General features: G+C 38.5%; 1 protein-coding gene across 1 annotated transcript in view; it reads left to right on the forward strand.

The window, feature by feature from the left end:
• The first annotated feature begins 349 nt into the window (after positions 1–349).
• The window catches only part of RANBP17 (RAN binding protein 17), a 341266-nt gene continuing 316529 nt past the window's right edge, over positions 350–25086 (forward strand). The window contains 4 exon segments of the mRNA XM_043990154.1: positions 350–394; positions 12392–12538; positions 15671–15761; positions 20886–21052. Of these exon segments, the coding sequence (XP_043846089.1) occupies positions 377–394; positions 12392–12538; positions 15671–15761; positions 20886–21052 (423 nt within the window). The 5' untranslated portion in view covers positions 350–376.

Genomic DNA, 25086 nt, shown 5'->3' on the forward strand with positions numbered 1-25086 from the left:
GTGGGCCCCCAGACGGTCTCAGGCAGCCTACGGAGCCGGCACCTAAGACTACCCCCAGCGCCGCGCGAGGGCGCCGCCCTGCGGCCGGACTGGACAGGCCAAGCCGGAGAGCGCTGGCGGCTGCCCCGCCCTCGCGCTCCGCCCTCTCCCGTGCTCCCGCCAGATTCACCCCGCCCCTTTCCCCGCCCTCCCCCTCCACTCTGTCTCAGGGTCCGGCCGGAGCCGCCCCCGCCCTCTTCCCGTGCTCTGCCTCCGCCCTCCTCTCGCTGTCTCTGTGTCTCTGCCTCCCCTGCCCCGCCCCGCCCCCTCCCCTGCCCCGCCCCCGCCCCCGTGCCCCGCCTCCGTCTGCTCTTCTGGCCAGGCGGGCGCCGCGAAGATGGCGCTGCACTTTCAGGTCAGTGCGCGCTCCGCCGCAGCCACGGGGCTCCGGCCCCCCGGGGGAGGGGAGGTTGCTGGCAACGGCTGGAACCGGGCAGGAATCAGCTCCTGCGGGCGCAGCCGCGGCCGGGGCCGGGTGTCCCCTCTTGTCCCAAGCCCCTTTACCCCTCCCCCTCCACGCCAGCCCTCGGGGAGGAAAGGGGAAGGGGCCGTCCTGACTCCCGGCACCGCAGGGGGCTCCGTAGGCACCGTCATCTCCCACCTCCATCCTGGTCCCCAGCCTTATCCTCCGCCATCTCTTCCCCTAGCCCGCCGCCGCCCCGCACCCCGCCCCTTGGGAGGCGGGGCTGGGCTCGAAACCTTGACCTCGGGATTGGAGGGGTGGGGGCCTGGCTGGGTGGGACAGCAGGGGGCGCCATGACACGGGGCGGGGGGCAGGGGGGCCCGGGTCCCTCTGGCGCCACCTCCACGTGCGCAGGTTCTTGAGGGGGAGTGAGGGATTTTGTTTATTTTCTCAAGGGAAGGGGGAGAGAAGAAGGGGAGGGGGCTGTGGCTACAGAAGGGTCAGCTTGGTGTGTTGACAAAGCACAGGACCTCGGGGGCCTAGATTCGAATGTCAGCTCTGCCACTTAAGTATAGGTGTGTTTGTGTGTGAGACCTCGGACGTGTCACATAACCCATCTGTGCCTCATTCTCCTTGTCTGTAAAATAAAGGCAGGTTGGACTAGGTTGGACGTCCCTTCTGCCTTGCAATCTGTGATCCTAAACCTGCTGTGCAGAGGCTGAGGTGCAGGAATAGGGAGTTGCTTTCAGTTTCCTTAACAGTATCATGGAGGAACTGCACTAGATCTCCAGAATCCCTTACAGCTCTCAATCTTTGGTTGCTTGAGCTCGCTGAGCCCTTATGGGCTCAGAATTCTTTTGAGGAAAATGCTAAATTAAACCCCAAACACTATATCACTAGACAGGTTTTAAGTCAGAAGAAGAGATTTAAGGGGAAAACTTGGTTTTGATAATTGCATGGGCTCCCACTGTCTCGACCTATATAGGGCTAGCTCCCAAATTTATATCTCCGGGCCTGGCCTCACTTTTAAACCCCAGACCCACATATATGCATGTGCCCATCCTATCAACATTTCCAAACTCAGTATGTCCAAAACCAGACGCAACTTCTTTTCTACGTTCAGATTTCTCTCAGTCTATGACATAATCTTCTCAATTACACAAGCTTCAAACCCAGGGAGTTCGTGGTTCCATTTATCCAATCTGTTTCCAACTTCTCTACTTTAGGAACATCTTTAACATTTGCCCAATCCTGGTCATTGTCACTACTACCGTCCTAGTTGAGTCCCTCACGAACTTTTCCAGAACTACTGTAACAGCTTCCTAACTGATTTCCTTCAGTTTCTCTTACCTCCAGTCATCCTGCAGGAACAGATTAACTTTTCTAAAGCATAGTTTTGGTCGTGTCAGCTGCCTACACTGGATCCTCATTGCTTAAAGAATAAAGACCAAACACGTTAGTATCACAGTAATACTGGATAAATTTGAAGCAGAATAGGTTTTTATGTTTCAGTATCTTTTTCTGACCACCATTTGAATAGAGTAATAATGCTAGACATTGGTATTGATCCAGAATTGAGGCTTAATAGGTTGGGAAGTCAAAGGTGGTAGTAAGAGTACTTCACATGGGAAATGGCTGGATAAAGGAGTGCTGTGTAACAAAGAGGGCAATAATGGTCTGAATAAATTAAGAAGGGTTAAATTGAGTGATCATTGAGGTTAAAGTAGCTTAACAGGGTGTGGGTGAAACTGGCTGTGTAGGAAAATTATAAAATTGAAGGTCTTAAAGGTGAAATAATGCTTTGTGATTTGACAAAGTTCTTGGTATGAGAGACTTTGAATTTGTTTTGCAGTGAAGGCTGACTTGAGGTGTGGTATAAGAAGATCAAAATAAGGGTAATATGATAACTTAGGTTTGGTAGGTTTTGATGGTAGCTTACATTTGTATAGCACTTTTAAAGGTACTTTGCACAAAACAACCATGTAAAGTATGTAGTAAAAACAGCATTATTCCCATTCAACAGAAGAAGAGAATTATCCTAAGAGATATTGCAACTTGCCAAAGGCATATACCAAGTGTTTGACCTAGAATTTGAACCTAGGCACAAAATATCTCAGCAAGCTAGAGCATTGGGCCAAATATAAGGTGAAATTTAATAGGGAAAAATATAAATTCATACTTGAGTTTAAAAAATCAACTTCCCATGGACAAGGTGGAATAAAAGTATTTAGACATCTGAAAACAAAAATCTGGGGGTTTTAATCAACTATAAAGTCTAAATGAGCCAATAATGTGATGCAGCAACCAAAAAAAGATGTGATCTTGGGCTGTATTGAGTGTCATAGCTAGTGCCCTGAGAGGTAGAGTGATAGAATAATTCAAATGTAGACTATGAAATCAGAAGATTTGGGTTTAAGTCCTGTCTTTCACACTAGCTCTTTGACTTAGGGCAAGTCACTAAATCTCTCAGAGAACTCTGTTAAGACTGAAAATTTCAAGAGAGTTTGTTGATGGGAGAATTTTTCCTCTCTTTGAAATAACAAGTCCCAACCAAAACAAAAAATGAAAAGATAATTCTAGGAGTAGGGAGGTGGCATTCCTGGTCTACTCTGCCAGGAGGAGACTATGCCTAGAGAATTGAATGATTTGGGGTACCTATTTTAGCAAGAACATTGACAAGATAGAGATTATCCAGAAGATGGCAAGGATGATGAGGAGCCTTGAGATCCTACCATGAGGAATGGAAGGAACTGGAGATGTTTAGTCTAGAGAAGAGAATACTTGAGGACAGAGGACAGCTTTGATAGTTGTCATCAAGTTTATCATGTGGAAGAGGGATTAGACTTGATCTGCTACACACACACATCATAGAATCTCATTATGTAGGTCAAGCACCATCTTCTGCATGATGCTCCTCCAACTAGTAGTGCCCTTTCCCTCAAACTATCTTGTATTTTGTTTATTTGCATTTGTTCACTTTATATTTATGCTGTAAGTTTTATACATATGATGTAAATTTTATAACCTTTAGAATGTAATTATGCTCCTTGTGAGTAGGGATAATTTCATTCTCTGTACTTGTATCACCTGTGCTTGCTTAGTACAGTACCTGGCACATACTAGGTGTTTAATAGATTCTTGTTGATTGATTGGTCGATATGACTAGAGCTTTCCAGATACCATGTCTTTACTGACACATTAGAATTTCTGCACATCATTCAAGTCACCAGCATAAATGCTACCTCCTCCATAAAGCCTTCCCAGGTTCCCCTCAGTTATATATCAATCAAGCAGCAAGCATTTATTAAGCAGTTATTTTATTCCAGATACTGTATCCCTCCACAAACTATAATATTGTATATTTTGTATTGGTATTGTTAACCTGGAAATTAAGGAAACAATCAATATAGGAGAAAATAAGGTCTTTAATCGGAGCAGAGGAACTATAGCTCTTGGTATTACAAAGCAAGAACCTAGGAATACTCAAAGATGGGAACCAAGGACAGGATTTTTATGGGGTAACAGAACAAAAGGGAACCAAAGACTGCTCCAGAGGCACAAACTAACTACTTAATGTAAATGAACCTTTAACAAAAGAAACCATAGAACTGCTCCTGAGTTAAGTATAGATCCCACTTAACTCTAAATAGAAACTACTTAATATAGGTAGACCCTTTTACATAATAACATAAAGTCCTGGGAGTAAGGAGGTAGGGGATCATTTTGCTTGGGGGAAGGTCCATAAGTTGATCAAGAGTCTGGAATTGACAAAGACCAGTCAGCCCCAGGCTATTCACCTGCCGGGGTGGGGATTAGTTCTCAGTAAATTTGTAGTCATCAGTATTTTAGCATTTATCACATTCTATTTTGTAGGTTAGCTTTGTGTTTATGTATATTGTTTCATTTCTTAGAATGTAACTTTTCTGAGGCTAAAGACCTTGTACTATTTATCTTAGTATACCCTGTGGAACCAAGCACAGGTCCCTTAATACAGTGGCTACTCACTGGAGACCTTGGCATATGAGAATTGGTTGGGGAAATACATGCTGACATTTAACCCTGAAAAAAGAGGAGGGGATGGAGAGAGTAGGAGAACATGATGATGACCTTCACATTTTTAAAAGGTTGTCATGTTGAAGAGAGGTATAATTTATAGTAGAATGTATTCTTGAGGAAATGGAATCCTTTTTTTGGGGGGGGTGTCTTTGGATTCCTTACATTTAGCACAGCACTTTGTGTGTGTGCTAAGTGCTTAATATATGTTTGTTGAATTGAATTGAACTTGTTCCACTTGGCCACACGTGGCAGAACTAGGAGAAGTGCATGGAGGGATTGGGCTTAATGTAAGGAAAAACTTAACTGAGTTATTAAAAAAATGTAAAGGGATGTTTTAAGGGGTGTGACTAGTAATAGATGAGCTAATTGAGGTTACAGGTTCTTTATCACAGGTGGTCTGAATGGTCATCTAGCTGAGGCTGCATAATTGCTTTTTGAGAATATAGTAAGGATTCCTATTCTGGTGGAGGTTGAATTAGATAGTCCTTAGGGTACTTTCCAACTCTGAGAGTTTGGATGTGGTGGGAGATTGGACAAGCTATGAGAGAGGACCCCCTGAAAAAGAACAGGGTAGATATTGCCACTTGCCGGATATTGTTTAATCTGACAAAGAAACTATTTTAAAAAACTAGAACACCTTTTTACTTATATCATTTGTTTTTTTAATATCTCCAGAATTTCTTCTAGTATTCCTTCTCTCTCTTCCCAGACAGCTAATCCATATCACAAATTATACTTTTTAAAATAATGAACATTTTTATTTAAAGTTTTGAGTTTCAAATTTTATCCCTCCTTCCTCCCTCCTTTTCCCTGACCCTGAGGCCGTAAGCAATCAGATATAAGTGCAATTATGTAAAACATTACACTTTTCCCTCTCCCTGAGGTGGTAAGCAATCAGATATACATGTGCAATTATGTAAAACATTACTATATTAGTCATTTTGTATAAGAAAACTTGAATAAAAGAAAAAAATAAAGTGAAAAATAGTATGCTTCAGTCTGTGGTCAGTCAATATCAGTTCTTTCTTTGGAGGTGGATAGTACGCTTCATCATTAATCCTTTGGGATTGCCTTGGATCATTTGTATTGCTGAGAATAGACTATTCACAGTATTTCATCAAACAATATTGCTGTCACTGTGCACAGTGTTCTTTTGGTTCTGCTCACTTCACTATAGATCAGTTTATACAAGTGTTTCTAGGCCTTTCTGAAATCATCCTGCTTGTCACTTCTTATAGAACAATAACATTCCATTGCCATCATATACCAAAGCTTGTTTAGCCCCTATTCCCCAATTCATAGGTATTCTTTTGATTTCCAATTCTTAGCCACTACAAAAAGAGTTGGTATAAATATTTTTGTACAAATAGATCTTTTTTGTTTTTTGGGGATATCTTTGGGATATAAACCTAGCAGTGGTATTGCTGGATCAAAGGGTTTGTACAGTTCTATAGACCTTTGGCCATAGTTCCAAATTGCTCTCCAGAACAGTTGGATCTTTTCACAACTCCAGCAAAAGTGGATTAGTATCCCAGGTTTCCCACATCTCCTCTAACATCCAATATTTTCCTTTTTTGTTATATTGGCCACTCTGGTAGGTATGAGGTGATACTTCAGAGTTTTAATTTGCATTTCTCTGATCAATAGTGATCTAGAGAATTTTTTCATATGATTATACTTTTAATTTCTTAGTCTGAAAACTGTTCATATCCTTTGACCATTTATCAATTGGGGAATGGCTTTGTATTTTTATAAATTTGACTCAACTCTCTTTATATTTGAGAAAGGAGGCCTTTATCAGAGATGCTTGTTTGAAAAATTCCCAGTTTTCTGCTTCCCTTGTAATCTTGGTTACATTAGTTTTGTTTGTGCAAAAACTCTTTCATTTTCTATAATCAAAAATGTCTGTTTTACATTTTGTATTGCTCTCTATATCTTCCTTAGTCCTAAAATCTTTCCCTGTTCATAAATTTGACAGATAAACTATTTCCTGCTCTTAATTTGCTTATGGTATCATTCTTTATGTATAAATCTTGTACCAATTTTGGCCTCATTTTAATATATGGTGTGAGATGCTGGTCTTTACATAGTTTCTGCTATACTATTTTCCAGTTTTCCCACTACTTTTTGTCAAATAATGAGTTTTTGTTCCAAAAGCTTGGATCTTTGGTTTATCATATACTAAATTACTAGTCATTTACTATAGTGTAATTTGTACCAATTCTGTTTCACTAACCCACCTCTCTATTTTCTTAACTAGATTGTTTTGATAATCACTGCTTTATAATACAATTTGAGATCTGGTACTGTTAGACTACCTTCTTTCATATTTTTCATTATTTACTTGACATCTTTGAGCTTTTGTTCTTCAAAATTAATTTTGTTATTATTTTTTCTAGATCTATAAAATTTTTTTATAGTTTGATTAGTAAAGCATTAAATAAATTAACTTAGGTTTTGTAATTTTTATTATACTGGCTTGGCCTACCAATGAGCAATTAATATTTTTCCAATTGTTTAGATCTGTGTGAAAAGTATTTTATAGTTCCAGTCATATAGTTCCTGAGTTTGTGTTGGTAGGTAGATTCCCAGTATTTTATATTGGCCATAGTTATTTTAAATGGAATTTCTCTTTCTATCTGTTGTTGCTGGATTTTGTTGGTAATATATAGAAATGCTGATGATTTATGTAGATTTATTTTGTATCCTGCAACTTTGCTAAAGTTATTAATAATTTCAAGTGTTTTTTTTTTAGTTTATTTTCTAGGATTTTCCAAGTATAATATCATATGTGCAGAGAGTGATAGTTTTGTTTACTTATGACCTATTCTAATTCCTTTAGTTTTGTTTTTCTTCTCTTATTGCTATAGTTAATATTTTTAGTAAAATATTAAATAATAGAGGTGATAATGAGCATCCTTGCTTCACCCCTGATTGTATTGGGAAGGCTTCTAGCTTATCCCCATTATAGATAATGCTCACTGATGGTTTTAGATAAATATTAGTTATCATTTTAAGGTAAGCTCCATTTATTCCTATGTCCTCTAGTATTTTGAACAAATTATGTTTTTAAGAAAAAAAGGAGGAATAATATGCAAAATTAATCAGTACCTCAAAGAAGTCTGAAAATTTGGGGAGTATTTGATATTTCTGGACCTTTCACCTCTGCAAAGGTGTGTGTGTGTGTATACATGTGTGTGTGTTTGGTTGGGGGAGGAAGGTTTCTTTTCATCTCTCTATTTTGGAGCCATTTTTGTTCTTTGAAATTTTTCAACATTCACTTTTTATTGTTTTGTTATTGCCCTTTTAACTTACATTATTTCATTCATTATACATACCGTTTTCTTGGCTTTGCTTACTTTACTCTGTATCAGATCATGCACATCTTTCCATGGTTGTCTGTATTTGTCACATTCATCATTTCTTCCAGTCCATAATGCAATATTATCTTCATGTTGCATAATTTGTGTAGTCCTTCAGTTGATGGGTGTCAACTTTGTTTCTATTTCTTTGGTTCCACAAAAAGTGCTTTTATATACATTTTGGTATTGTTATGGGGGCAAGGGTGGTAGTTTAGGGTAGGGGTTCTTAGGAATTCCTCTTTAAAGAATTATACCCTCTTGCACACAAATCCAATTAGAATAAAATAATAGTTTATTTAGGTGCTAGGGAAAGGAAACCAAGAGAGAAGTCCTTGGACTTTTTCTCATGGGCAGAAGGCATGGCACAGAGGTGTGGCTCTCTGAGATACCTTTCTCCCTGAGCAGGAGACAGAGAGATACTTTTATAGAGGAATGATGGTGGTGGTCTGTTGGGGGTGATCATCTAACTGTGGAAAGTTCCCTTATTGGGGGAGGACCATCCCCCACTGGTGGTGGCTGGGGGAAGTTGGGTGAGGAGCAGCTCTGGATCTATCAAGCCATCTCCCCCTCATGCCACAAAGGCAGCAGCCATGCCTAATCTTATCTCCCTGAGGGGTGCAGGAGACTAGAAGAAATGCCAAGCCAAGGACAGATCATTCCTATTCTAGGTTCCTTATATGGGATGTTGAGACCATGATGGCATTACCTATTAGACTGGGGAATTTAGATACAAGGGAATAGAGTTTTTCCTAGGGCCAATTAATTGCCTTGGGCCTTGGGAAACCTGATTCTGCTTTCTTCACCAAGGGAAGTAGTAGACAGGAGTAGGAGATGATTCCTAAGGAAAGATTTATTTCCTGTCTGACAGAAATAAATCCACCTTACCCTCCCTTATACTTTCTTCAGCATGGATGGTGACATCTCTTTTCCTTTGTTTTCTTTTCAAGGTTATCTTCAGTTTCACCTGGATAAGCAGGGTACACAGGGTGATTTGATCTGTGGTCAGCCTTTAGGAGTGACCCTAAGAAAGAAGGCTTTTTGGGAAGGAGTGAAGGGGACTGTCAACTTAACCAAATTTAGTTAGAATAATGGTCATTGTATCTGAGCTATAGAACTAAGCTATAGCTTAGTTCATCTGGTTCAACGTGAGTTACTAAAATGGGAAATTAAGGCTAAGGCTAAGTGACTTGCCCATGGTTACACAGGTAGTAAGACTCAGGGGTGGATTTTTGCCTAGATTAAATAACTCTAGAACCAGTGCTCTTTTATGATATACCATGCTGGGAGGATGGCAAATCCAAGATGGATTATATGCATGGTGGGCACAGGACTGAAACAAGTGAGTAAGCTAGTGGATGAGCAAATGGATTTGCTTTGTTTGAATCTGGAATCTGGTGACTTTTTTCCCCCAACTCCTGTACCTATTAGTTATACAGATGGATTTTTAGTATTAATTTTCCAAGGTTGAAAGATTACCTTAGTTTTTTCATCTTAGGTGGTTTTCATTTGTTTTATTCTTTTATATACCCTTCCATCAAAGACAGTTCTCTAAACAGCTTCATTCAATATAACAAGTTGTGTGTCAAATTCTTACTACTCCAATGAGAGAATAAAATTTTCTTCCTCATTTTTGTTTTAATGTTGTGTAAATATCTCTTAACTTTTGAAAGAAGCAAGTTAGAACACTTTTCCTTTTCTTTTCTCTACATTCTTTTAGTTAATGATTTAAATTTGGTTTGAAAAAATGTAATTTTATGTCCTCAAGTTATGTCGACTGATTTTGACCAATCAGAACAATCATCCAAATGATCAGTCAAATTAAAAAAAATCAACATGCCAACTGATATCGTTGGTGACTTTCTCTTATCCTGTAAAGTTATTGGAGCTTTTGGCTTCTATTTCTATTTCTTACTGCCTGTTTAAAATGCTTCCTCCAGTCATATTTTATCTAATCCAAATGGTCTTGAACCATTTGGGGGGACTGCAGAATGTTTTGTTTGGTTAAAAATAAATAATTCCTTTAACACCACCTGTTCATTTGTGTAGTTTGAAATATGGGGGGAAGCCTGTCCCTGTTCTAAGTTACTGGGAAACTTTGCTGGAGTTTCTAATATATTGCTACTTATAAATTAAAGGCTATTACACAAGTTTTGTCATTAAGCATTTATTAATCATATTAAATTTTAGTAAAGAGAGAGCACATGGCTCCAAATTAGAGTTCAGAAGCCCTTCATTACCTAGAGAGGAGAGTGAGTGAGGATTTGTGGCTGTCTCCTCCAGTGTCCCAGCAAGCTTCCTTTGGACCAGAGAAGGGGCCTTTACATACTGTTCCAGGCTAATTGGCTAGCATCATTTAAATCTATCGGTTTATTGGACCTGAGGGTAGTCCATATTAAATTGAGCAGTGCTTGCTGAATTCCAGGTCTAAGCCTTTGCTCTGAGGGCAGAGGTTTTCAGGTAGGTATGGTTTCTATTGTCAACTGAGTGTTTGAGTCAGTCTGATCTCCAACTCTACTGACCCTGGGCTGGCTCTGAGGAACCAGCCAGAGCCCCAGGTTGGGGAGGGGGTCCCTGGGTCCCCCAGAAACTCATCAACAACAATTATTTGCTCACAGATTTCAAGCTCTTACCAGAACGGTAAGTGAGGAAAGTTACTTTTGAGGTTTGTCATGGGAAGAAAGCAGTTGGTTAGCCCTTGTTTTGGCTCAATTCTTTATAAGCCTTATAACATTTCAATGAGTTTGTGATTTTATTTTATTTGAGGGGGGGAGGGTGTGACTACACTTTCCACCATCACAGTTCACAATGTATATGCTTTAGTAGATGATTTTCATAGGTTGTTTTGGCTGAAATGACTGATACCAGCTTACAGTTGGACTTGCACCTTTCTAAATTTAGCTAGGCTAAATATGTGTTGTAGTAACCTTGTTCCTATTTGAAGCTACCTTGGTAGAATCTACCTGTACTTGTGTTCATTACATATAGCTTTCTAGGGCTTAGGACCACATCAGTGCCAGGCTGAAGCTTCAGGGCAGGAAGGAAGTTAGTGGAACAAGCTCCACTTTGTCCAGGAAAAGCACAATAATATCCTTTTAATCATCAATTCAAAACTAATACATTGCTTTGCATAGTTTTAAAAGTGAATATAGGGGTAGCTAGGTGGTGCAGTGGATAGAGCACCGGCCCTGGAGTCAGGAGTACCTGAGTTCAAATCTGGCTTCAGATACTTGACACTTACTAGCTGTGTGACCCTGGACAAGTCACTTAACCCCAATTGCCTCACTAAAAAACAAAAAAGTGAATATAATAGATTTACTGAGGTACTGTGTCATTTACCTAGTATAGAGTAGATAATAAATGTTTGTTGAATCTAATTGGAAGCTCACTTAATACTGCTGAAGAAATAAGTTAAAAACTTCTAGGATGCCCTTTCCTTTGCCAGAATTGTATCTTTACCTGTCATGTATTCATTTGGTGTTCAAATCTGTGCCCCTTTGCAAATGACTCTATTACGTGAGTTCTTAGGGAAGTAGAGTCATGCATGACCAGGCTCCTTTCAATACTTTTTTTTTTTTTTTAGTGAGGCATTTGGGGTTAAGTGACTTGCCCAGGGTCACACAGCTAGTAAGTATCAAGTGTCTGAGGCCGGATTTGAACTGAGGTCCTCCTGAATCCAGGGCCGGTACTCCATTCACTGCGCCACCTAGCTGCCCCTCAATACTCTTTTTAAAAACCTTTCTTCAGTATGAATTTTAGGAAAATTCATAGTAAGAAACTTTATCTGTTTTTATTTTATTTTTTCCTTTTTTTTTATGGGGCAATGAGGGTTAAGTGACTTGCCCAGGGTCACACAGCTAGTGAGTGTCAAGTGTCTGAGGGCAGATTTGAATTCAGGTCCTCGTGAATCCAGGGCCCGTGCTTTATTCACTGTGCCACCTAGCTGCCCCCACTTTATCTGTTTTTGATAGAGAGTATTCTATAGTCTAGTAGAAAGAGCACTGAGTTACTAAGAAGATGTAGGTTCTAGCTCCAGACCTGTCTACAGCTATATGATGTTAGACAAATCACTACCCCTCTCTTAGCTCTCTGAAAAAAAATAATAGGGTTAGACATGATTTCTGATATGTCTCTTTCAGTTAATGCATAGGGAATCAATTCATAGCCTCCCTTTTATTGTTATTTTCAAACTATGCCTGTGCCCTCTTGATTCAGATGAGAATATATTTCATAAACAAAATAACTGTAAGTTTCTTCATCTGTGACCCCGAAGTACCTTCTACCTCCAAGTCTATGATCCTAACTAACCTTTTTTATTAAGTTCGGTATTCCAATACTACTGTTATGATAATGGTAACAATTATTCTTTTGTAGCAGAGCAAAGTGGTGCTGAGCTTTTGAAAGATAATGTGAATTAGACATATCTTCATTTTCCCATCGTCTGTTTCTTATCCCTACATTCATATGATTTTATTAGCAATTTAATGAATATTACAGGTAAGGAGTCCTGTTGAACATTTTCTTTTTTCTTTAGAGTTTGAGTGAACTGGAAGTATTATGTAATCACCTCTACGTGGGGACTGATCTTTCACAACGAATACAAGCTGAGAAAGTACTACTGGAACTTATTGATAGTCCAGATTGTCTCAGCAAGTGTCAGCTTTTATTAGAACAAGGAACAGTAAGTATATTTGATATATATGATTGAACTAATTTTTAAATATCATCAGTGACAATGGATACAAAGTACAGATAATACAAAAATAATAGAGCATCTATATGGTGCTTAATTCGTAACTATAGAATTCCAGATTGAGAAAGGAAGAACCTAGGAAAATGTAGGGGAAAAGTCTGAGTGAGAATGGGGATAAATTCAAACATTTAGGGTAATATGATCATAGATCTTGAGCTGGAAGGGTTATGATTCCCACCCTTTATTAGAAAGATTGAATGGCTACCAGAATTTTTTATTCTAGAAGATGAATTCAGCTTACTATTAACTTCTTTAAAAAGTTAAAGAATAGTTAAGAAAATAAAGCAAAAATACTAATAAATAAAGTTCACATTTGAGGAAAGAGTTCTGAGTAAGTCAGACATATTACAAGATTATTTTTTTAAATGATGATAATCAGCAGATCTGCTGGAGGCCCATAGCCGGGGAGGGTATACCTCCAGAGCACAAACAACCTCTCCTACCTGATCGCATCCCAGTCTTTCATGGTCACAGTTGTGTGATTGCTATATTAACCTAATATGATTGAAGGCCAAGAAATGCAATCAGACATAAAAAGAATGAGAAGATGCACACAGAAATTACAGTATGCATCCAGTTGATCAACAAAATAAGAATATTATCCTTAGACCATGCAAATACACTTGGTTAGATGTACAGTTAAAGAAAATTCTCTTGGTAACTTTGAACTAGAGAGGTGAGAGATTTGAGGAAGGGAGGCCAAGTGGCAGACTGATATAGTAATCTAGGTGAGAGGTCATGGATGAGGTACAGAACTAAGGTAGTAGCTATATGAATGGAGAGAAGTAGTTAGTTGTGAAGGTAGAAATGGAAAGATTTATTAATAGATAGGACCTTAAGGGTGAGGAGAAAATGGAATTGTGGATAATGACAAGGTTAAGAACCTGGATAACACTAAGCATAGTGTTCCTTTCTATAGAAATAGGAAAGTGTGGAAGACAACTGTTTGGGGAGAAAATATCAATGTGTTCAGTTTTACAAAAAATGAATTTTAGTGTCTCTGGGACATCTAGTTTAAAATGTCTAATAGGCAAGTGGTGATATGGGATTGAAGCTGAGGAGGCAGAGATATTTAGGTCTGAGAATCATCATCATAGAGATTATAATGTAACCCACGGAAGATGAAAAGGTCACCAAGTAATGGTGATGTAGGAGGCAAAAAAGGGGTTAACAGAAAAACCTAAGACCCAAGTTCTAATTTAGATATGAGCTCTAAGAGGGATTCAGACCCCAGTTAATAGATAACTTAAGACCTGAGTCTTCATTAATACAAGTCAGGGCCTAGTTTCTCCCTACTCACATTAATCAGCACCCATAACAAGAACATACAGAGGCAGGTCATAGAGACCTTAACTATAACAATGATACATAGACAGGGCATAGAAATTCAAACTGGAAATAAATGATAAATGAAGATATGTTGAAACTGGACATGGGAATCAAAAAGTGACATACACAGGGGGCAGCTAGGTGGCGCAGTGGATAAAGCACCGGCCCTGGATTCAGGAGTACCTGAGTTCAAATCTGGCCTCAGACACTTGACACTTGCTAGCTGTGTGACCCTGGGCAAGTCACTTAATCCCCATTGCCCCGTAAAAAAAAAAAAAGTGACATACACAGAAAAGGCCAAATTTGTCCCCAGATTCACCTTATGACATGTAAACACCCAAAACACACCTCCACAGAAAAAGGTACCCATCTCAGGGGTTAGCTTAGGACCCCAGGAATTCCAAATTAGGATAGGCCCTCCCCTGTAACCTCTCTAAGGTGGAGATTATTATAATGAGACTGATAATCAATTAATCCACACTATAAATATAACTATCTTTTCTTTCCCTATTCGAGAGATACCTTTCCACTTTTCTGGTTCTCTCCCTGTGATCACTCACAATATTGCAATAAAACTGAGTCTTGTAATTCTTTTGGGATGACTCATGATCAATTTGACCATAATTCCATCCCACATCAATAACATAGAGAAAGAGGAGAGTATCTAGCCTACAGGCTATTAGAAGGCATGATATAGATGATGAGTCAGCAAATGAGATGAAGCAGGAAAATAAGCAGGAAAGAATTATGTCATGAAAACCCAGAGAGAGAGAAAAAAACAAAAAAACCCAGAGAGGAGAGAGTATCCAGGAGGAAAGGATGGTCAACAGTGTCAAGTGCCGCAGATAGGTCACCACAGAAAGTAAGGACTAAGCAAATGAAAGGTTGAACTGGATAAAGGGGGCAGTATGGGTTTATTCATTTTATTTCCTAAAGTTTTAAAACTTTACCAAAAGCTGACTAACTAAATTCAGCCACCTTCTTGGAATTCATGAGAGCTAGGCCCATAAGACAAAGTTTTTTTTGATGTTAAAGACTTGTTGAGTTTTATCTAAATTGTAAATCATTTGAAAATATACCTATAGTTAGTGTTAAAATGGAGAATTCTGAAGAAATCCATAAAATAATACTTGACATTTATATGTAATATAAAATGTTCAAAACAAACTCTATTAGTCAAAAAAAAGAGGCCTTCTCATTTGTTCCTCACAACAAACCTGATGAGGGACAGATTCAGAGAGATGAAATAATTTTAAATCATAAATTTAAAATCCTAAAGTTGGTATTTAATATAGTCTTATTCAGTTACTATAAATTTATTGAAAATCTTGGTCCTGTCCAGACTCTAGCTAATTTTTTAATCATGAGGCTTTGGTTATTCTTGCTTCTTTGCTGATCAGCTTTATGATCTTGGATGAGTTGCTGCTCCTCTATTTGTCTGTGTCCTCATATTTACTAGATTACTATTCTTTGATTCAGTAGTTTATTTCTGTGATTCCTTGTAGTTATTTGAAGTGGCTGTCTTACCACTCTGCTCTCTCAGAAATGTGATGATGATAGTATACCTTTTACCGTGGTTAAATTTTTTTTTTAACAACCAAAGTAAAAAGGAAAAAAGAATGGCATTCCAAAGCATTAGAATTTGGAATACAAATAATTTGACCTGTTCTTTCTTCTTTCATTTGCTCTAGTGAAACAATTAAAAATGCAAAAAAAAATTTTTTTTTGCAGACATCCTATTCTCAGCTACTTGCAGCAACATGCCTTTCAAAACTTATCAGCAGAGTGACTCCTCTACCTATTGAACAAAGGATAGACATCCGTAAGTATCTTATTGTGCTTTTTACAAAATAGCATTTTAAAAGGCAGTTTTCCTCTAAATGTTTTGCTAAAGTCAGAAGTATGAGTTATGTGTACCTGACACTGTTTTAAAATCTTTTGGTTCTTGACTTTTTTTTTTTGTGGGGCAATGGGGGTTAAGTGACTTGCCCAGGGTCACACAGCTAGTAAGTGTCAAGTGTCTGAGGTCAGATTTGAACTCAGGTACTCCTGAATCCAGGGCCAGTGCTCTATCCACTGTGCCACCTAGCTGCCCCAGTTCTTGACTTTTAAAGAGGATCTAGGGTAGATTATCTCCCCTGATCTAGGTGAAGAGTGATGTGAATAATCCTAAAATGACTGAAAAGTTATTTCCTTTGCATTTGGAATAGAGTAGATAATATATTGCATGGAAGATTCACCTTCCCAATTTTTTTTGCTTTTTAAAAAAAGTAATATCCATCTTGACTTTCCATAGGCATCTCAAATTACATCTAAAACAAAATCTTCTATCTTTCCCCCAAAACTCACACCTCTGCTTTTCCTAATGTCCAGGATTTCACCATTCTTTCAGGCACCAAATTCTTAACTTCAGAGTTATCATCTATTCTTTATTCTCCATCACTTTCCACAGCCAGTCTTGTTGATTCTTCCTCCCTAAAATAGCTAACGTTGGTCCTTTTCTCTATATTCATATAACCACCACATATAACTACCACTTCTCTTCCATACTTCTGTAATAGTTTTCTAATTGGTCTCCCTGTCTGCAGGCCCTCCACTTTCCATCCTCAGCTTCCAAATTGATAATCCTAAATCACAAGTGTCACCAGGCCTCTGGCCCAAGAAGTTGCAGTGGCTCTCTTTTGCCTCTAGGAGAAAAATATAAAATCCTGTTTGGCATTTAAAGCTCTTCACAATCTGACCCCAGACTATTTTAACAAGCTGGTTCCATATTACTTCTCTTAGTGCATGCTACATTACAGTTAAGCTGGCCTACTTGCTGCTCCCTATATATGAATGGTTCCATCCCTCTTTATCCAGGCTGTTTTCCATTCTGATAAAGGAAGAGCTTTCTCTCCTCACCTCCTGAAATTCTTAGCTTTCTTCAAGTTTCAAGGGCCACCTCCTATAAGCGGGTTTTCCTGATTTAGCCCTGTTATTATTGTCTCCATCATCTCCCCATTACTTTGTATTTGCTTTGTTTATATTTTGTGTTTGTATATATGTGTAAATGTTGTTCCCCACAAGTAAAATGTAAGCTCCTTCAGGCATGGACTGTTTTCATTGTTGTCTTTGTACTCCTACTGCCTGGCACATAGTAGCCTATATTGTATATTTATTTAAATGAAATTAATTGATCACTTTATTTTTAGTTTTTTTAAAAATTTATTAATAATTTGTTTTGACCCTATAGAAATTTGCTAACAGATATCCAAAAAAACCCCATCTACAAAATATACTCTTTAATGGTACTTAAGCATCCTATATTATAACTCATAGTACATGTCACTTTCTACTTTTGTTAGTTTTGAGAGTATGGTACCAACATTGTCCATTGTATTTAACCTGAATTTGCTGTCTCTTAGTTTTGACATTGTAGTCATTGTGTATATTGATCTTTTGGCTTTGCTTTCTTCATTCTGCATCATTTCATTTAAGTTTTGCCTTTTTCCTCTAAATTCTTCAAGTTTGTTATTCCCTTTGTTGTAGTAGTATTCTGTTTCATTGCTTTAATTTGTGCAGCTATTCTCTAATCACTAGGCATTTATTTTACTTCTAACTCTTTGTTACTACAAATAATGGTGCACTAATGTTTTGCATATTAAGGTCTTTCCTTGGAATATTGTCCCAATAGTCTCTGAGTTAGAGGGTGAGAACAATTTAATATTTTTTCTTGCTGACTTCCAAATTGTTTTCCAAAACAGTAGAACAAGTCCATACCTCTACCAGTACTGGATTAGCCTCCCTGTCATCCCACAGTTCTTTTAACAATGAATCATCCATCTTCTAAACTCTTTGCTTATCTGATATGGGTGAGGTAATATGATAATTCAAGGTTATTCTACTTATATTTTAGATAGATGAGTATTGAAATTAATTTACCCTCTTCCTAATGACATAAAGCCAAGTGATAAAAAAGAACAAGACCAAAAATTGTCTGTGCAAAATCCATAAATTAGGTAGTACGCATGTGGGTACTTTAGTGAGAGTTGATTGGAGTTTGAAGACATTTTTTCAACTGATAATATTTCTTCTCATATAATTAAAATAAACAGTAATGGTTATATATATTTACATATATAGGCACTTACATGTGTGCATGTATACACACACGTACGTACACATATTTATACATACACATATTTTCCTCATCCACTTTTTACAAAGCACAGTTTTTTGGGGGAAGAGTCTAAAAATCTTTTAGTTCTTTTTCAGAATAATTGCCTCAATTATCTATTTGAAATTCCATGATTTTTGTGGGTGTGGTTACTCTTTCAAACCTGTGCAAATTTTAAAGCTTTTGTGACTTAGTAGATGGTCTTTGAGAGTGCTGTTCTAGCCTCAAATTTCATTGAACTGGTGGTGAGCTTTACCAGCTTAGCTACACTAGCCTTCAGACAATAGACAGACCCAGTCTCTCCAAAGAGCCTTTCCTGCTCGATGTGGGACTTGAATAGATATAATTAGAATGTGTCAATATGATGTCCCTTCCTCCTTTAAAAATAATAAATCTGAATGAAATAATAAAATTCACATAGCTATGCATCCTTCAAGGTTCAGCTCATATCTTTCCTTTTCCACAAATGCTTCTTAACTATTGACTCCCAGTGATTTCTCCCTTCTCTGAACTTACTTCGATATCATTTTCAGCTTTATTATATTTTGTTTAATGTTTCATATGTATTAGTCTTATTTCTCCAAATAGATTGTAAGCTCTTAGAGGGCTTGTCTCCTGTTTCCTTTGTGTCCTTTATATTACTTAACATAGTACTGGATACCCAGCAGATTTTCAATGGTGATTTGTTGGTACTTGAATTTTAAACTATTTTGCATGCTTTATTTTTATATATGTGTGTGTACATGTTTGTGTATTGTGTGTGTGTATGTATGTGTGTAGAGAGATACACACTCAGAGAATTAGATTCGAAACAAAATATCAAGACGACTTTCAAAAAGAGGTTCTATAGTGCTTTATAGTTACAAAGTATATCATTTCATTGCTAATCCGAGGAACAGTGTGATATAGTAGAAAGGACACTGGTCTTAGACTCAGTTCAGTTCAATAGACTTTTATTAATTGCTTCCTATGTACAAGGTACTGGAGATACAAAGATTAAAAATGTTATAGTCTCCACCCTTTAAGGAGTTTACATTTTAATGGGAGTGATATGACAAGTACAGAGATTAATACTATATATAGTGGGAAGTGATAAGGGTAAAGAAACAAAAGTATTATAGGAAAACTTGAGAAGGAAATTTAGCTGGAAGATCAAGGAAACCTTCATGGAGGAGGTGATGATCACAATCAACATGTATTTTTTAACTCTACTATGTGTGAGGTACTGGCAACAAAACAAACAAACAAACAAACAAAAGAATGTAAAGGAAGAGACAGATGATGAAAAATAGTGATAAGGAGAGATATATTCAGAGATGGGGGCAGGGAGGGCTTCTACAAATGCACATAAGTAAGGGACAACCTACATTGGGGAAACAGCATTAATCCAGTCTGGCTGGACTGTCAAGTCAAAGAAAGGAAGTAATGTAGAAACAAACATGAAAGCTAAGTTGCAGCTAAATTGTGGAGAGTCTTCAGTACCAGATTAAGGGGATCATATTATGACCATCACTGACAGTCATGTTCAGAAGGTTGTGGTTGTTCAGGCAGCTGTATGAATGATGGCTTGGAGATAGGAGAAATTAGCCAAGAGACCAGTTGGGAGGTTAGTAATTCAGGCAGGTGGTGAAGGCCTGAACTAGCCTCATAACCATGTGGCAGGGGAAGAGCGTGGCAGGTAGAGACTAAATATGCAGTATTTGGCAACTGATAGTACGTGGTAAGGGAGGAAGAATTAAATATGCTTAAATTAAATAGAGTTAAATGTTATACTTACCTTCTATATACCATTTCTCCAAATATTTGGACTCCTACCCAAGACTTAAGTTGAACTGTTGAATTGTTCCTTTGTTTTATATTCCTTTGGTCTACTTGTTGGACTTTGAAAAACATTTGTCACTTGACCGCAATTCATCAGTCAACAAATATTTACTATTGATCTCCAATGATATGCCCATACTAGTCCTATCTTGTTAAAACTGATTCCAGAACACTATCCACATTATTTGTCTTTAGAGGTGTTTTAAAGATGAGTTGTTTGCTAGGATATGATTGTATTCTTATAAAAAGATTTTTTTCCAGAGATTTGCTCTCTTTAGTTATTAAGTACAGAACTAGGGTGAATGGGTGAAAAATTATAGATAAAACAGAACTTAACCAAACATAATTTTCTTGGCAGTTAGCATCCCAAATTAAAATGGGCTGCTGTATTTATTTTTGCATATGATTTATGTACATGTACATTTTTTTTCCATTGGTAGATTATAAGTATAAGCTTCTTGAAGTCAAGCTCTACTTTACTATTGCCTTTTGTGTCCTTGGTACCCAGCATAGTTTCTGATAGACACTTGCTTAATAAATACTTGCTAATTGATTGATTGATTACCAAGTGGTGATCTCACCACTGAAAAGGTTCAGATGTCAATAATGTTATAGAGGGATTTATTCTGTGGGGGTGTCAGGTTGACCTGTCACGTTCCTTTCAATAGACACTGAGATTCTGTGAGTCTTTAATTTGACCTGTGGATGTTTGTGGGGGCCATAAAAAGTAGTTAGCAGAGGGAAAATAATCTTCTGATTAACAAAGCCTTTTTCTGTTGACTTTGAGGAATTTTCCCTTATATTTCATTTACCTTAATTGACCTTAAAGGTGTGGCCTGGAATAGTGGCCCTCCTCAGAATCAGTAGGACATAGATTTAAGCCCTGCCTACTTTTTTCATAGTAGCATGATTGCTGAAATGTATAGTGCTGAAAAATCTTAATAATGATGAAGAGTATTTTCTTTACAGGGAATTACATTTTGAATTATGTAGCATCCCAACCCAAACTGGCTCCCTTTGTCATTCAAGCTCTTGTTCAAGTCATCGCTAAAATTACTAAGCTGGGATGGTTTGAGGTTCAGAAAGATGAATTTGCTTTCAGAGACATTATTGCTGATGTAAAAAAGTTTCTACAGGTAAGAACTCATTCTTTGTATATGTTTGGTAAACAAATGTTTTTTCTTTTTATTCAGAGTGTTAACTAAGGCAACTTGGTACTATATGGTTTTTGTTTGTTTATTTTTGTTTTTTGAGGGACAGTGAGGGTTAAGTGACTTCCCCAGGGTCACACAGCTAGTAAGTGTCAAGTGCCAGATTTGAACTCAGGTCCTCCTGAATCCAGGGCCAGTGTTTTATCCTCTCTGTCACCTAGCTGCCCCCAATAATGATTATTTCTGGGCAGTATTCTTATTTTTTGTAGTTAGTAAGTGTAGATTTATAACTTTTCAAATGAGAGGAGAATATATAAAGAACTAACAATTTTATTGTTCAGTATAACTTAAAATATTTATTTTAAATGTGAAATGTAGATGATAATATCTAATGGGGATATGTGTTCTGAGGATAACTGATGATAAGATCATAAGATTATATGTTTAGAGTTGAAAGGGATCTCAGAGACCAGCTAGTCTGATACCTTTACAACTGAAGAAACTGAGGCCCAGAAAAGTTGAATGACTTGCCAAAGATCATGCAGGTGGTATCAGAGACAGATTTTGAATACAGCTCCTCTAATTCTATATCCAGTTTTCTTTCAACTGTACTGCATTGATACCTTTTAAAAGACAAAAAACCTGGAAGTTTTTTTTTAATTTAAATAGGCCAAGCTACTTCCTATTTTTATATGCCCTTAAGTCCAATTGTTGGGCATCTGATACACCTCAGGAATAAATGTACTATGTAAAGATTTTTTTATTTGAGCCAGGAAACCTGACTTCAAATTCTTTTTCTGAGAAGATTCTGGGAAGATGGTAAAATAGAAGAGGAAATACTGGGTTCTCCAAAATTCTCCCACAAACAAGATATAATATTGCCTCAAAGTGAACTTTGGAGCACAAATAATTAAAGGTTAAAGCAGTTGTCCTCCTAAGACAATATGAGGACCTCATCGAAAGACCTGACCTCCAAAGGTGGAGGTAAGGCTGAATGAAGGGCAAGCATCTCCAGGCAGACTCTGCTGAATCAGCAAACAAGCCCTGGAGGCAGGCTTCAGGAACTTTCACCTCACAACAGTAGGGAGGTTGGGGGGAGGGGGAGAGGGTTGTGTGTGGAGATGTCAGACAGCTGAGTAGGAGCAAATTAATGGACCCTTCAGGACCCTTCACTGTGGCAGGATGCCAGGCTCAATTGTGCTGACCAGACTTGGTTCCAGGTTGTGGCTGTGGTTCAGGAAGAGTGAGCACATGCCAGGTGAGTGGGATATCAGAGGGGTGGCCACAGTGCTGCTTGTGGGTACTTGTAGGAGAGTCAAGTCCCTGGTTTCAGTTCCATGGCAGAAGGGTAAGCTAAAATTTGCAGCCACAGGAGAGACTGTAGGGAACAAGAGCTTTTATGGTGACAGCATGCTCAGGGGTACAGAGGAGTGCCTGAGTTTGGGCCCCCACACAGAGCTCAGGAAACAAAAGTACTGAAAAACTCATTAGAAAAACAAGTGATGGGGGGCAGCTAGATGGCGCAGTGGTTAAAGCACCGGCCCTGGATTCAGGAGGACCTGGGTTCAAATCCGACCTCAGACACTTGACACTTACTAGCTGTGTGACCCTGGGCAAGTCACTTAACCCCCTATTGCCTGCAAAAAAAAAAAAAGGGGGGGGGCAGCTAGATGGCACAGTGGATAGAGCACTGGCCCTGGATTCAGGAGTACTTGAGTTCAAATCCGGCCTCAAACACTTAACACTTACTAGTTGTGTGACCCTGGGCAAGTCACTTAACCCCAATTGCCTTACTAAAAAAAACCAAAAAAACCCAAGTGATCTAGGAAAGAGCCAAGATGGTGAAGAGAAGCCAGGAGTTGTGTGAACTCTCCCAAATTTCCCTTGGAAGCAACATTGAATTAACCCTCTAAATGGATTCCGGAACTACAGAACCAACAAAAAGACAGAGTGAAACAATTTTCCAGCTTAAGATAACTTAGAAGGACTTCAGAAAAGGTCTGTTTCATTTGGGTAAAAGGAGAGTGTAGCACATCAGGGAGTGTCTGGGCAAGCCAGTGAGGGGCTATTAGCTACAGCACAGATCAGTAGTTGAGGCCCCTCGGATCTGGTTCTACAGGCTAGTGGCACAGCAGGCCAATGAGGCTCCCTGCCCCAATGCAGAAGGGAATTTGCCAGCTGGAGTATCTCCTACTTAATAGGTACAACTGGCCAGACCACCCTAGTGCAATGAGCAAGCCATGAGCCACTGAGGCCTCAGAGCAGAAAGCCAGTGATCAGGCCCCTGGCCCTCAGCAAAAGAAGCTTGGGACAGTGTCCCCTGTGCCCCAGGAGCAGAGCTCAACTTTAAAAGGCATGAGGGAGGCTAAAATGAGTAAGAAACAGAAAAGAACCTTCACCATAGAAAGCCACTCTGGCAACAGGGAAGCCCAAAACACAAACTCAGAAGAGGACAACACTATCAAAATGCCTAATTGTGAAATCTCAAAGGGGAAGATAAATTGGTCTCAAAACCAAAAAACCTTCTTGGAAGAGCTTAAAAAGGGTTTAATAAATCAAACAAGAAGAGTAGGAGAAAAATTGGGAAAAGAAATGAGAGTTATGCAGGGGAGAGTCAGTAGCTTGGAAAAAGAAGGACAGAAATTGACTGAGGAAAACAATTCCTTAAAAACCACAATTGGCCAAATGGGGGAGAAAATCTGCTGAAGAAAACAATTTCTTAAAAAGTACAATTGGCCAAATGGAAAAGGAGATACAAAAACTAACTGAAGAAAATAATTCCTTAAAAATCAGCATTGGGCAGGTGGTAGCTAATGACTCTACAAGACATCAGGAAGCAGTCAAACAGAATTTTTAAAATGTAAAAAACCTCATCAGAAAAATAATAGACCTAGAAAAGACATCCAGGAGGGACAGTATTTTTTTAAATAATAAAAATTTTTATTTATAGTTTTGGGTTGTAATTTTTATCCCTCTTTCCCTCCCTCCCCTCCCTCTTCCCTGAGGTGGCAAACAATCATATGTGGGTTATACTTGTATGATTATGTAAAGCATTACCATTTTGTATAAGAAAACTTCATTAAAGAAAAAAAATGAAAGAAAGTGAAAAATAGCATGCTTCAGTCTATGTTCAACTAAGATCAGTTCTTTCTTTGGAGGTGGATAGTATATTTCATCGATAGTCCTTTGGGATTGTCTTGGATCACTGTATTGTTTTTGTTATTTATTTATTTTTTTTAGTGAGGCAATTGGGGTTAAGTGACTTGCCCAGGGTCACACAGCCAGTAAGTGTCAAGTGTCTGAGGCCGGATTTGAACTCAGGTACTCCTGACTCCAGGGCCAGGGCTCTATCCACTGCGCCACCCAGCTGCCCCGTCGGATCACTGTATTGTTAAAAATAGTTGAGTCATTTGCAGTTCTTCATCAAACAATATTGCTGTCTCTGTGTACAATGTTCTCTTGGTTCTGCTCACTTAACAATATATTTTTTCATACATGTCTTTCCATGCCTTTCTGTAGTCATCCTGCTTGTCATTTCTTATAGAATAATAATATCCATCACCATCATGTACCACAGTTTAACTATTCCACATTTGATGGGCATTCCTTTGATTTCCAATTCTTAGCCACCACAAAAAGAGCTGCCATAAATATTTTTGTACAAATAGGTCTTTTTCTCTTTTGGGGATGTCTTTGGGATATAAACCTAGAAGTGTTATTGCTGGATCAAAGGGTATGCACAGTTCTATAGCCCTTTGGGCATAGTTCCAAATTGCTCACGAGAATGGTTGGATCTTTTCACAATTCCAGCAAAAGTGGATTAGTGTCCCAGGTTTCCCACATATCCTCCAACATCCGATATTTTCCATTTTTGTTATATTTGTTACTCTGGTAGGTGTGAGGTGATACTTCAGAGTTGTTTTGTTTTGTTTTTTAATTTTTTTTTTTAAGTGAGGCAATTGGGGTTAAGTGACTTGCCCAGGGGCACACAGCCAGTAAGTGTTAGACAAAGTGTCTGA

Source organism: Dromiciops gliroides, chromosome 2, assembly GCF_019393635.1.
Source record: "Dromiciops gliroides isolate mDroGli1 chromosome 2, mDroGli1.pri, whole genome shotgun sequence".
NCBI classification, from domain to species: domain Eukaryota; kingdom Metazoa; phylum Chordata; class Mammalia; order Microbiotheria; family Microbiotheriidae; genus Dromiciops; species Dromiciops gliroides.